We start from the raw sequence: 14502 nt of genomic DNA, 5'->3' as shown, positions 1-14502 counted from the left end.
ATTTTAGTTACTTGTTATTTCAGTCATTAGGTTATTGGTGCACACGTTTTGGGGCCAGTGACCCTACGGGGAGGACGGATCCCTGGGAGCCCACAAATCACTCAACTGAGCGGCGATGGGGAGCTGCGGGGTGCCGAAGAGCCCAGCTCCAGGGAGCAGAAACACAGCAAGGAAAGGGGAAACGCTGCAGAAGGAGGCAGGATGGAGCGAGAAACCAGCCACAAACCTCAGCTGGGGGCACTTTGCTGGTGCTCGGAGCCCCCAGGAGCTTGACGACCACTTGGGAACGACAGAGGTGCGTTAGGGACGTTTCTTCACAGGCAGAGCTGGAAACGAGCCCCAGCTCCAAGCACTGCGGGCAGGGAAGTCAAAATCTACTGAGTGAGTCCTCCAAAGCCAACGCTGAACATTTTTTAGTATCACCTTTTTGGGTGATTTTTTTTTTTTTTTGGAAGTGCTCATCCCACATCAGTGGATGAAGTGCCCTCTGCCTTGAACTTTGAGGGACTAAAAGTTCCCCGTGCCACCGTTTTATTCTCTGGTTTCCCTTCTGGCAGCCGTGGTCAGCGAAGGCGACCAGAATCTCACACCCTGGGCCAAAAAAAAAAATGACCTCACTCGCCCCTTATCTAGTTACAAAATATTTTCCTCGGCTGCTTCTATTGCAGCCCGCCAGGGACGTTCCTCAGCACCGTGCGGGTTGGCTCAAGTTTTCCAGAGTCTTGGGTGGGGGGCAGGAAAGCTGCCTCTTCCCCTTCTTCCTTCATCGAAACGAAGCTGAAGGGCTTTGAGCCTGCTGGTTTGGGCAATCCGGCTCCTTCCACGAGTTTTTTTTTGTTGTTTTTTGTGTTTTTTTTTTTCTGCTCGTCCCAGTGCAGCCTGCGAGGAAGCGAAGGCGAGCAGGGGATCTCACTGTTCCCCTCCCGGCTGATGGCGAGGCGGCCGCGCCCTCCTTCCAGCTTTCTAATTTCGTTCCTCCTGCTTGTCATCATGCCTGCTGCATTGCGGGCAGGGCTGAGCAGCGTTGGGGAGGGAGCCGGGCGCTGGGTACAGCAGGGAGGGCAGGGGAAGGAGCAGCCCCAGGAACCTGCCCCAAATGCGCTGCGCTCACCCCAACACCTTTCAGGCAGCAGGGGCTGGGTTTTCTTCCCCGTACCCTGCTAACAGCAAGAATTAAAGCACTTTCCTTGAGAAACAGCACAACTCCAGGCCTTAAAATGAGCTGATTCATGCTGCCAGCACAGGTGAAGCGGGGACACGGGCACAAATCCCAGCCTCCGCAGCCAGCTCTCCTCTCCCATTGCTCCGCGTGGGCTCGCACCCGAGGTCAGGGAACTGCAGGCTGGGGCAGGAGGTGCTCCAGGTGTGGTGAGCGCTTCCACGAGTCCATCCTTGCTCGGACAGGGCAGAGAAATGGTGAGGGCATTGCCTGCAGGGAGAGGAAGGACTCGAGGCGAAGGCACCAGCCTCATCGTTCAGCTTCCATCAGTCACCGTTCGGCAGCACTTCTGCCCCAAACCTTCCCCTGTCCCTGCTGAAAGTGCTGGTGCTGGTACCAAAAGCCAGGACAAATTGCTGCAAGGATTCCTTGCACAAAGAAAAAAATCAGAGGGCAGCCAACTTCCAGCAAGCCCCAGGAATTCACCTTCATTCCTCCTGCCCCAGGCTCCATCCTCAAGCCAAGGGTGCTGAGAAATGGGACTGCAGAGGGAGAAACAAACAGGAGGAAGAGGAAAAAGCTGGAAGCTGAAGGTTACAGCAGGGAGATCTCAATGTAAAGCAGCTGCTGGGTGGTACAGGAGGAGGATTTTGCTCCACTGGAAGCCTGAGCTACACCACAGCTTACAGGATTTTGAGTTTGGGGTAGAAGTTGCACAAGACAAAGGCAGGTAAGGCAGATCTGGAATGCACGTTTTATTTAAGTAAAAAAAAAAAAAAATCAAAAAAAAAAAAAGAAAACCAAAAAAAAACAGACAACATGGGTAAGGTAGGCAAGAACTTTTTATATTCTGACTATACAATAATATTCATCTCTTTTTATTCACTGCCAAGGCTACTATAAGGGATCTGCTCTAGGCTAATTCGTAAGGTCGTCCAGTTAAATTGTTTGAAGGGTCTTTAAACAAGGTGGCCTTTACCTATTTAGAGTTTCCTCTTGGGAACATTCATATATTATACAGGATATACAGATTTCGAAAGGAGACACTTAAAAACACACACAACTATAGCCGCAACACGATGGGAGCTGCATTGTAGTGAGGACGTTGTTCAGCCAGCTGGAGACTCGGTATGTACAATTAGGGTTTTTTTTTTTTATAGCGTTATTTACAGGGATGGACTAAAAGCTCTCTCTCACCTAACAGGTAAAGGCTCTTGTGTTTAAGGATGTGCAGTTTCATAGCCCTGTGAAAAAAAAAAAAAACAAAAAAAAACAAAAAAAGAAAACATGATAATTATGTACACTGTAAACAGCACAAGGCATGAGAATCTCCTCCTCCCCCAAACAATCTCACAGGAAAAGTGTTTGTGCACTAATATTCCTCTTCCCCTTCGCCCCCGGCCCCTCTGCTCTTCTTGTGGAGAGCCCGGTTAAAGCTGTGGCAGGCGGGAACCCAGTGATTGTCGTGCAGCCCCAGCTTACAGCCCGGGATGCCCTTCTGAGACCTGTGGCAGCACATCCAGTAGCCGGGGCCGTAAGGCAAAGCCTGACAGTAGGGTTTGGGGTGCCAGCGGCACAGGGACACGTCCCCTTTGACGTATTTCTTCTTGCACTGCTTGCAGGGGTCCTCCCTGTAGCGGGGGTCGCGGACCCAGCGCGAGTCGGCCGGCCGAATGTTGTAGTACTCGATGAGGAACTTGAAGTAGTAGCAGGTGCATTTCAGGGCCACCAGGCTGCGGGTGGGGAGCAAGCCGAAGATCTTGACGATGATGTGGTGGGGCAGGAAGGCCATGTACTGCTGGGGCTCCAGGAGCTGCTGGATCTTAAAGCGGGTCTCCAAAAAGTCATGCGAGACCTGCCTCTTCAGGCAGGAGGCCTCGAGTGCTTGCAAAGCGCCCTCAGGTTGGGGAGCGGAGAGGGCAGGCGGCTCCGGGGAGAGGTGGGTTTTGATGTATGCTCGGTCAGACCCCAAAGCATCCTCGTCCTCGTTTCGGGATGCTTCTCCTGCCTTTTCTCGGGGGCTTTCCCGCAGCGGCTGCTGCTCGTGCGGGGCAGGCTGGCTGGGCTGGAGGAAGAACAACCTCCCTGGGAGCTGATCTTCGCTGGAGCGAGAGAGCTTCTCCTTCCTGCAGCCCTTCTCGGTCTTGGTGACCGAGATGCTGATGCACAAGGGCTCCTTCCTGGCAGGCCGCGGGCTCTGCTTCGGGACAATCCCGGCCTCCTTCGATGCACACTCACCGCTTTTGCTCTGCGAGGCATCCTCGGGCACCCTGGTGGTGGCCTGCAGGGGTTGGGGAAGCTCCCCCCGCCTGTCGGCATCGCTCCTGCTCGCCGTCAAAGCCAACACCGCCTGAGCAAGTCCCGAACCCGTGCTCCCCACACGAGCCTCCAGCGCGGCAGGGAACGGCTCCGCGGCCTCACACCCGGCCTCGGCCACCCCAGCACCTCCCAGCCCCTCGCCCTGCCCGAGGACAGAAGAAGAGGAAGAAGAGGAGGAGGAGGAGGCGGCTCTGCCTGCCTCGCCACCGGGCTGCGTGCCGCTGGCCAGGAGCACCCTCCCCACGTTCCTGCGGAAGCTGTTGTTGCGGGACAGCCCGCCGGCCTCCCGCTCGCTCTGTCTCCTCAGGCACTCCGACTCCAGCCTGGCCACCATGTCCAGCACACGCACCGGCTCTCCCTGCTGCTGCTGCTCACCACAAACCCCCCTCTCGTGCACCTCACACCCCCCGGCGGAGGGGAAAGCGTCCGAGCCGGGCAGCGCTCCCTTTGGCCTCACAGAGGGTGCCGGGGCGCAGGTTTTCGCGCAGTCCACCAGCAGAGCACTGGCTCGTTGCTCCAGGAAGGCGACCATCTCGATGACCGACAGCGAGCGGCCCGGGAAGGCTCCCTCAGCGCCATCGTTGTGCACGGAGCAGTGCTCGATGCCGCAGGCGAAGGGCTCCGGCGGAGCGCACCGGGCGCCGGCCTCCCGCACGCGCTCCAGCTGGATCTTGGCTTTTTTCAGATCCAAGGATTTTTTCCGGCGTTTGGCCGTCCTCCCGTCGATGTCCCAGGTGCTCTTGATCTTCATGGAGCCCAGGCGGTTGCTGCCGCTGCACTGCTGGGCGGCGAAGAAGGCAATTTTCTCCTTGGTGTTGCCGGGCTTCACCACGGCCCAGACGTCCAGAGGCCCTTCCCCTTCTTCCCCCTGGTGGATGGTGGCGTTTTTCTTCTCCCTGGCGCTCGGGCCGTCCGCCGGACACTTCCCGCTCATATTGCACATGTTATTGGGATACAAAACCCCCAGGAGCTTTCTCGAGGGAGCCAGGAGGGAGGGTTTGGGGAAGGTGCGGTCGTTGCTGTATTTTTCTTCGGGTGCTGCTCTCTGGCGGCTCCCAGGTGGGCCTCGCAGGGAATCCTGGCTTATTTCTGGAGATCGCTCTTTCTTCTGTAACTTGAGATATGGCTTTAAGTGCATACCAGAAACCCTAGAAAGAAAAAAAAAAAGAAAAGAACAGAAAGGGAAGAAATTATAGTTGCAAAATACGCCTGCCTGGAATTAGAGGAGAAGGCCCCGAGTAGGCACCAGCATGTCTCCAGCCCTACATCAAGCAGCCCACACCTCAAAAGAAACCACATGAAACAGGAGCAGCAGCAGCCGGGCTGCGATGCTCACCCTCGGAGAGCTTCCACTCACGGGGATTAAAATCTGAAGGGTGGCAGAGATCTCCCCGCTAGAGAAATTTGTTTCTCCAAGGAGAAATCCTAAAGCGCAGTGAAAGCTGAAAAGGAAAGTCAGTGAGTGCAATTATATTGATTAACAGAGAGCCTGGTAGGTGTCCACGTTCCTAAGACCACCTGAAACTAATTCCTTTAGCCCATCAGGGTTCCTGTGCTATCCATAAGACGCCTGCTCCAGAAAAGTGGCAGGAGCACCAAGTACGGATGGAGAACCCCTTCCAAGTGAGCTCCTGCATGGTCAGGACCCTGACCATCATGGACAGCCCCGGGCTCTCCGTTCCTAATTTCTGCTACGCCCCCGTGCTCATCTCCAAGGCAAAGCTCAGAAAAACGCAGGAGCCCAGGGCCCCACCGCCTCGAATCCCAGCACCAGGAGGCTTCAGGCTCTTCCCCCAGAGCCCCCACGTAAGCACGTTGCAGAACTAACTATAGGTTGGGTTTCCATGGCAATCTGGGAATCGTTACATTAACAAATCCGGCTCCATCTCAGCATCGGGGACAAGAGAGTTCCCGTCACTGTGGGTGCACCCACCTGGCCCCTGCCCCTCGCAGGAATTGGGGCACTTCCCCATTTAGGCTCCTCTGCGACATGCAACGGAGCTGTTCTGGTTTTGGTTGGATGCTAAAAACTGAAATCACGTCCTAAAATTGGAGCTTCAGGGTGCTGAAAGGGATGGGTAAGAGAGAAAGGGAACTCGAGGCTGCCATGAGTTTGCTGGAGCCTGGTTTTCTGTAGGGGCTGCGTCATCTCTGCTGCACCTCAGGGCTGGTTGGGGTCAGGCCACCCATGGGCTTGGGTCTGAGCTCAGGAAGGGAAGGTCGGGTTCCACTCCCCAGTTTTTGTGCCAGGGTGTTGATGATGAGCCCGGTTCTGGGTTACAAAGGGCTTTCTTGGAGCCACTTCCAGGAATCCGGCCTTACAAATCAGCTCGGCACCCTGCGTTAAGAGGAGCTGCAGATGAAGCTGAGATTCAAGGTGCTCCCCGAACCAGAACAGGACTAACCTGGTTACCCCAACGTGCTCAGAGGACACGTTCAGCCTGCAGAGTTGGTTCAGCTGCTCAGAGCTATTTCTGCTCCGTGGAGAAAGACAAAGGGCAGAGCGACGCCTCACCTCCTGCGCATCGCTCCTTTAAGGCTCTGGTTCCTCCTGCCTTGCAGTTAGTCCCCGGCTAGGCCAACAATACCTTTTAAGGGTTAGAAGTTACGATTTACATCACAAAATTCCGCCTTAGTCAGAAATTTTCCTGCCAGGGTAATTGCCTCATTTGAATTCGGCGCTCGGTGCAGCGCTTTCATGGATCCGGATTTAAAGAAAGCCTACACGGAGCAGCCTCAGACAGCCACCTCCTCCAAATTTCACAATGAAAGTTCCCTTCCCTGCTGCCCGAAAAGGGATTTTGGTTACAAACCTTACCTGAAAGCATCACTCTGAAAAAAAAAAAAAAAACAAAAAACGAAGCCTCAGCCCCACCACCACTCACGCTCTTTGCTGCAAACATTAAAAAGTTGGGACTTTGAAACACGCACAACTCCTTCCCCGCGTGCCAGCTGCACGTTTCCTTTCTAGCTCCCGGAATTAGAGCACGGATCCCCAGCAGAAATTGCTTTGAAGAGCAATTCGAAGCGATTTGAAGGCAGAGCTCGGTGTGTTCCCCCCCCCAGCCTACCTGATTTCCACACCACTTCAGTGCTGGCAAGCAGATAGTTGTGGCAGCTGCAGGTGAAGTTTTTCAATATTTTAACACCACCAAAAATAGTTGTTAGAAGGTGAAGTCGCTGACAATTCCCTCTGATGCTTCAGCGTGATTCTGGTTGCTTTCCTCCGCCCTTTCACTTACCGAGCTTGCTAATTTTATCTTTAGAGACAGCGACTCCTCAGCACTTCACCGAGGCAGCGTAAAAGGTTTCCAATCCCCAGCGTGCCGTTTCGCAGCGCTGATAAGAGATAATTCTGCCAGGAACCATCAGCACCGACCCAACCGCCTTCTCCGCTGTTATTCCATCCCTAAGCCAGCGGAATAAGAAGGGACACGGCTTTTTTTGGTTTAATTTCTAATCGGCAGCGCCTCGGGCACGCAGGAAAACAGGACGCTTGCAGCTCTGGAACGACACCGCTGGTTTTACAAGCTGTAACTCCAGCTCATTTTCACTACAGCTTGCTGGTTCCCACACTGGATTGATACATAAATATATATATAAAATATATTTATTTCTATATACACCTTTATTCATGGACACACACCTCTCCTCTCCCTACCGAAGGGGAGATCCATCAGCTACTGCACCAAGTTGAGCAGAATCTTTCTGCATCCTCCTTCCTTTATATTTCTTTTCTAATTCACAGCAGCCTAAAAATAAAATCTTGCCTCCAGTAGAAGCTCCAATGGGGGAAAACTCAATTTTCCCAGCTTCCTGGGAGCACAGAGAGCCTACATGTCCCGTCCTGCACCTCGGGCTGGGCTCCCACAGTGCCCCATGAAGCCAAAAGGTTTCCTCTGGCCAGCAAGAAGCAGCACAACAGAACCCACTCCAGCGGCACATTCACACTGGGTTTTCTGGGCAAAGCACCGGAAGGTTTTATTAAGGCGAAAATTTCCATCCAAACCCCAAAGTTTCCTGTGAATTTCTCTCTGTAAACACTAACTGCAGTAGGCAAGAGCTCCCAGGGCTGCTAACTGCGCGCGCCGTGCCAACTCCAGCTCTGAAAAAACCCTCAGGACATGCTAACACCAGGCACGGGCCAAAAAAAGACGAGGAAGAAGAAGCCAACAACAATGAAAAGCCACACCAGGCATAACCTCTGGCAGGGCACGTCTCCTCCCTGGCATCCCTTTTTTTTTTTTCCTGACATAAAGCTGAGCTCCTCAGCGCAGATTTGGGAGGGCCGAGCACCAAGTTCAACCCTGGTCAACCACTTGTTGTTTCTGGAAGGGCTCCGGGGGTCCTCTGGGCTCACTCTCCAGCACCGTTTCCATCCCCTTGGCGCTGCTGGGGCAGGCAGAGCAGACGGAGAGCTGCTTCAAAGGCATTCCAGGGATTCTGCCGGGGCGGGAAAGTCCCAGCAGCGTAGCAGCCAGGCTGGACGATGCTCTGCTACTCACTGCAGCTCGTTCTGGCGCGTGGCGAACGTCCAAAGCTTGGGGAAAGTCGTGTTGGGAAGCTCGATGCTCCAAAACGGGGCTGGTTCAACCTCAGCAGCTGTGGAAGTATTTTATTTCTAGAAAACCCACTCCTTTGCCGCACTAACTTCATCCTCAAGCTGAAAGGCTGAAGTTCAGCATCCCCCCGTGTCTGTCTAACTGCCTCCTGCATCAGCCAGAGGATTGCTGCAGGCTTTGCAGGTAGACAAAAGGCTGAAGCAAGGAGCAGGAGCAAGGCACGCACGGATCAAGGTTGGCCCAAGACAGCAGAGGAGCTAAACGCCAAGTAAATGCCCAATTCTTAACCTCGGGTCCCCCACAGCGTGTTCAGCCACTGTAGGAGTTCAAATAACTTGTGGGGTGACGCCACTCCAATATTAGCTACACGCACGAGATAAGAGTCGTGCAAAAAAAGTCTTCCTCAGCAAGAAGGCACCGGTGACAGACTGCACGTCCCAGCCTGATGCGCAGGCAGCTCAGGTTTGAGGGCTCCCACCCATTGATAAGGTTTGAACAGACTTCCGAGTAAGCAGGTTCACACGAACCGTGGTGTACTCCACTGCTTCCTACATTATAGGCAAGAAAAAAGTGACATTTCTTCGCCAGTCCTTTGTATAAAAGCTCTTCCCATCACTTGAGTGATGCAGAACCAATTTTTGCTGAGCCTCAAGGAGCTCAAGTCCACGTCCCCTACTTCCCAGCCGTATCACAGATGACACAGGGATGACCAAGCAGAGGAAAACAAAGCCAAGTGAAAGATCTGGTGTTCAAAGTTACTCAAAGCTGGGCCAAAAACATTTAGCTCAGAGATGGTGGGATAGCATGCGTGCCTGTGGTGCAACAGACAAGGACAAGGAGGGATCACAGAGGTGGAGTCATTTGTAACAAAAAAGTGTTGGTTTTATCAGGCTTCTGCTGAAAGCTGCTCAGAGCAGCACAGACATTCCCCAATTCTCCAGAAATAGTCATGTTTCCTCCTGGAAACATTATCTTTCTTGATATAAGCCTTGTTCTCTTATTTATTGCTGCCACAGGACCAAGATCCTTCTGGGTATGATGGCACAACAAAATTCTTCGAACACTTCAACACCAAGGGATGCTACTGAGTCTTCGGTTTTGTGCACACATAATGAGACGTGAAAGGTTGTAGGAATTAACCTTGGATTGCACCATCAGGGAGAAACTCAGAGCTCAGAAGACAGAATAAGCAGAAGGAGACCTGAAGGCAAGTCACCGGTTTGTTCTTTTGAAACTCAAGACCTAAAGGAGCTGGTTCACAAAGGGAGGATTTCACTGCAGACAGAGCAGCCCAGGAGGCATTCTCCAGGAACCAAAAGCTGTTTTCATTACAAAGAACACATCCCAAATAAGAACTAAAGAAACTCCACTTGAACACATCCCCTCTTCCAGAAGGATACAAGAAACAACCACAAGTTTCAAATCGCCAGGTCAGGATCACCTGGAAAGTTAAAACCTGAGAAATCAAAATGTCTAGGAATAAGCTTAAGAAGTGGTGCAGGGTTAGTCCCTGAAAACATACAGACAAAGAAATAGTAAACCTACTGTAGATAACGGTTATATATATTATATATATATAGTTATATATTATATAGACATATTTATATAGATATATAAAATATATAATCATAATTATATAGATAATGAAGGTTCTCCAGTTTGTGAGAAAGGGTAGGGAGAGAAACAGGACTGCAAGCAAGGTCAGGGCAGAGGTCAAGAGGACTCCAGGTTCAGCACAAAGCACTAAATTTGAGTTTGTATTCTTTTCAAGAGGGGTGCTGAGGATGATCACGAGGCCACAAGCCAGGGGGTTGATTCGAAGAAGAACACTGGGAGATGGCAGGGTGGGAAGATTCAGAAGCATCATGAAAATTGCAAGGAATGGCTCCTTTCAATTTTAGATTCCAAAACAGATCTGTAAACTGCAGGGCCAGGAGCAAGATTTATAAAGCTCTTGAAAGGCAACATTCAGAGTTAATAAAACATGTGGTGCTGCAGGGGAGAAAGAGAAGGGAGAGAGATCCCAGCACCTCCAGGCCTGCGAGGCTGACTTCAACACAAAAAGGTGTTCTGCAAGAAAAAAGGATCACAAAGCCACAGATAAGCAGGGGGGGGAAGGAAGAGTTCAATATGCAAGACTAACCTGAAGGTTCTCCAAAAAAGATCTCTCTTGAACAATGCCACATATTGTGGTTTATTGATACGGGCTTCAGGGGGCACAAGGAGAGTTACTGGTTAAAACAGATTGAGAAAGAAAAGGTAAAACAGACAGAGAAGCTGGCTTAACAGCAGACAGTCCCAGGTGATGCTGAATAATAAAATACCAGCCTGGAAAGCAAAGCCATGCCTCCGCAATCAGCCCGGGGAACGATTTGGGTTTGTTTGGATTTGCACTACGGCACCGAGGCAAACCTGTGATACATTCAAGGCATCACTTCAAAGCCCTCCTACAAGGGCTCCTCTGAAGTTCAGCAGTTTCTGACTCAGAGGAGATTCACCCAGGCTGAGAAGAGCAGCATTGTTCAAGAAGCTCCTTGAAAACATTGGGATCATTTTGTGCAGCAAAACCAGAGGTGAGGGAATACAACTGCATTTCCCTGACTGCAGGGAAAGAGATAAACCACTGAAAATAAGTGGTCCTTATGCAAAAAAATAAAATAAAAAAAATAAAGACAACGCAAGCTCAAACAAATCTATAAGCTGGCATGAATGTTCAGTCTGGGAATCCGAAGAAGGATCCCAGTTAGTTCTGTCATCTTCAGTAACGGCTGATCTATGGGGGGAGAGAAGAGGTGTAATTGTTTTGGGGCTGGAATTCTGAGTTTACAGAAGGGATTATGAGATACTGCTTGGGAAAGCAAGGCGCTGAGCAACCCAGGCAGTCTTTTCCAGCACTAAATTACTACGAGGCTAACACAGCAAGTATATGTTGTCTGCATAACCACAAGGAACAAAGGTTAAAGTTTACTTTAAAACCACACAAATTTTGGAAACGAGAAAGTTGGCTCTCCTCCTCCAGATTGAGGAAGTTGAAGAGTCTTGGTTTCAAAAAATACTTTTTTTTTTTTTTATTTTCTCTCTCTCCAAGTAGCCTGAACTCAACCAAACTAGCACGTTCTTGCATTTGCATAAGCACAAGTTGTTCTGCACGGTGTTCCTATAACGAGACACAGTGAGAGGCGTTCGCTTCATTGTCACATAAGCACAAGTGTTTGAAATCAATCGTGCACTTCTTCTGAATAAGAGACACAGGAGAGCCAGCGACACAAAAATTTAAGCTTAAACTAATCCAATTACTTACTCCGGAGCGAGACAAACCACAAAAACGATCGCCAGTGTTTCCACTTGCTGTAAGCTGACTGCATGTACCAAAGCCTACCAGGACAAGCCATCCTCCAAGTGAGTTTTACTTCAAAGCCATATTCCCAAACTAATTTACAGCTGTTGCTAGAAAATATCAAGTACAAACCAAGCGCAGCACCAGCTGTAGTTAGCCTGTAGTTGTCATTATCAAATGAAAGTGTCAAAAACCACTTCTGCCCTTAGGCCATTACAACGTTTCACTTAAAGAGTATCCAAAAGTAAGAATTGAGACCAACAAAGTGACACGCGAGGCGACAAGAAAGTAAGCAGAAGGCCAAATTGGTACCAAGTATTTAATTATAGGCGGACCAGCTGGTCTCCTCGTACCGTTTGACTTGATGGAAGGTGGAAGAGGAGGAATTCAGCGGTTCCCTGTGGAGGCCAGCTCTGCAGGAACTCTTCATCGTAACCACCTCTCCAGCTAAGGCACGCCGTCACAGCCAGTCCATCCTGGTTCACATGCAAGGCTCCCTCATCAGCGCTCCTTGCCCCGCACAGAGCCTCACCGTGTCTCTCCCACCTAGGAACTGAAAAAAGAGGAGAGAAACAAGGAGACTGGGTTGGAGGACGGCAGTGATTTGAGGCACAGATGATCAGGACAAGGACCCCTTCCCAAAGAAGTGGGGGGGAAGATATAAAACATAAATATCTATATGCGTAGCACACATATATATGTGCACACCCATTTATACATATATAAATACGCTCACATCCACATATATAAACGTAAAACAACTTAAACATCTTATACTTAACATCGCGCCGTTAGTGCAGCTGGAGCTGAACGCCCCCAACACCACCTGCCTGCACTGTGCTTCCCCTGATATTTGACCACAGCCCCCCCAGGATGTGCTGTCTTCCCAGCAAACCGGGCTCGTTAAGATCTCCCTGCTCGTTAGCACGGCGCCAGGCTTTGGAGGGCAACTAGCAGCACGATTTGACACTGGCCAGGAGTCACGTTAGCCTTCTCGTCCCAACGGCGTGGCCGATTTCATCAAATTTAAAAAAAAATGTGCCACCACACAGCCTCCAAAGCTCAGGGAGGCTGCCCTGCCTTTGCATCACACGCAGATAAGAGAGAGGATTTTGGCAGAACACGGCTGTGCTGCAATATCTCTCGCTCACACTGGGCTGCCGCCTTCTACGCCTTGTCCTTGGCGCAGCCACTCTTAGCGGCGCTGTGACGGCCTTTGACGGTGAAAGAACAACAAGCAACGCGTTGGAACACAAAAGGAACAAGTGACACAGCAAAAGAGCCCTGGAAAAACTCAGATATTCAAGCCTGGGTTGCCGGTAAATTGTTTTAAAGGTTGCTCGCTTCCTTCCCTCCGGAGGTCCAAGCGCAGCAATGCCAAAATAAAGGCGTGCTGCTTGAAGATGCTAACTGCAGAGCTCTGACCCCACAGCATTTGGGATTTAGGGCAGCAGGTGGTTCTCCTTGTCAGCAGCTTTTGCTCTTAGTGCTGCCCACTCCTGCAGCAGCATCTCCATGACCCAGCCTGGTGGAGGCACAGAGATGGAGCCTCTCACGTCTCCCCTCTTTTAGCAACATCTGCCCAGGAAAAATCTGCCCTGCAGGGGAGCACCTACCTGTGCACAGCTCGGTTACTGCCTGGCCCCGGTGGTTTACAGCTCAGGGCTGCCACTAAGCGCTCCTGGCCTGGGAAGCCCTCTCCAACTTGTTAGCCACACATGAGAAAGCGATTCCGGACAGCTTCCCCAGCAGGGCGGCAGGAATTGGTTTCGATCCAGCCGACCTGCCGCCTGCTGAAGCGGTTTCCCAATTCCTCTAGCGATGGGGAACGAGAGGTTAATCATTTGCCTGCGTTTGAGCAGGCAGGAGCCTAAAATAATAGCTAAAATATCGTATAAACACATTCCGGGCTGCGTGCAGAAGTCCCTGCTGAGCTCCACACGACGCAAAGGAGCCGAGCAGACCGAGGTGGTGCCCTGGCAGAGCTGGAGGATGGGAGCGTGCCCCCTGCTCCACGAATTCAGGAGGACAAGACGTTAGGCTGACACCAAAACTCAAGGCTTTGCGGTTAAACACCCCCCTTTGTTAGGCTGCCCAGAGCCTAAACCAAGAACCGACCCGCAAGAATGAAACCCAGGCACAAAAATCACTCCTTGGGGATGTTTTGTAGGCTGTCAAATGGATATTTACTAACAGAAATTCAGAGGACAAAGCATGTGCTTTATGAAAACCCCAAAGTTAAACACAAAATCGTTACTTTCCCATCAACCACCAGCAAGAGGCACTGAGATTCTGACTTCTATCCAAGCTTTTGTCTGGCTTCTCCTTCTGGCTTTACTGACACCAGCATTTCAGACCCAGCAGGAACTGTATCACAGAAACATCCACACCCAAATAAACGCAGCCATACCACGCCGGGAATGCCAGGGCACTTCCAAACTGGTTAAAACTCCCGATGTATTCCTGGCTAAGCTCATCAGATGTTTTGCCTCAGTCCTATCCCTTTGTAGATCAGAATGAAAAAAAAATAATAATAATGAGAAGCTGAAAAATAAGCAATAAAAAGCCAGAAAAAAAAAAAAAAGCAAACAAAGATCTCATTTGCAGCAGTTTGAGAAGCAAAACCACCAAACTTGTTCGGGTTTGGGCAGCCACGAGCTCAGTCCGAGCACAGGCATCACGCTGCAGGATGCCATGTGTTTAAGAAAGGAGCAGCACCTACTAGAGGAAAGCAAAAGCTGACAAAACAGGCACAGAAAGATTCGCCCGGGCACTGCAGCACCAGCACAGCTCCATACAAAGCAGGCTTTTTCCCCCCCCTCCTCTAGCTGCTGGTCTGCAGAGCGGAGCTGAAACGGGCTATTAATGCCAGCCTGACAAATTCCTACTGTGTGAGCAGCAAAAAGCTGTGCCTGTGAATAAAAAATTAAAAAAAATAAATTAAAAAAAAAGCAACAGCATCCAAGCTGGCCCAGAGATACTTACTGCCTTTGAACTACCACAGCATTTCTGAACCGAGGCTGATCCTTTGCAAGAGGTGCTTCAGTCGTTTGCTTTAGTTTTGCAGAGTTGGGCACAGCCTGAAAATCGAAATGCACAGAGGAACAGAGCAGACGAGGAAAATA

At 50.9% G+C, this 14502-nt stretch overlaps 1 protein-coding gene across 23 annotated transcripts in view; it reads right to left on the bottom strand.

Moving 5' to 3' along the window:
• Positions 1-1983: 1983 nt before the first annotated feature.
• FBXO34 (F-box protein 34) overlaps positions 1984-14502 on the bottom strand; it is a 35590-nt gene continuing 23071 nt past the window's right edge. For 10 of the 23 annotated variants that reach the window (XM_038179430.2, XM_038179427.2, XM_038179436.2 and 7 more), the window contains 2 exons: positions 11731-11930; positions 1984-4626 (listed from right to left, as the gene is read on the bottom strand). In XM_038179430.2, the coding sequence (XP_038035358.2) occupies positions 2532-4626; positions 11731-11807 (2172 nt within the window). In that variant the 5' untranslated portion in view covers positions 11808-11930 and the 3' untranslated portion in view covers positions 1984-2531. Of the gene's footprint in view, positions 4627-10183; positions 10272-11730; positions 11931-12993; positions 13880-14362; positions 14458-14502 lie in introns of all 23 variants that reach the window. The other 13 variants (XM_038179435.2, XM_038179433.2, XM_038179423.2 and 10 more) reach the window with 4 other exon arrangements.

This window comes from Anas platyrhynchos, chromosome 5 (genome assembly GCF_047663525.1).
Source record: "Anas platyrhynchos isolate ZD024472 breed Pekin duck chromosome 5, IASCAAS_PekinDuck_T2T, whole genome shotgun sequence".
Taxonomy (NCBI): Eukaryota; Metazoa; Chordata; class Aves; order Anseriformes; family Anatidae; genus Anas; species Anas platyrhynchos.
The sequence above is the reverse complement of the archived record's forward strand: the minus strand, read 5'-3'. Positions and strand labels throughout refer to the sequence as shown.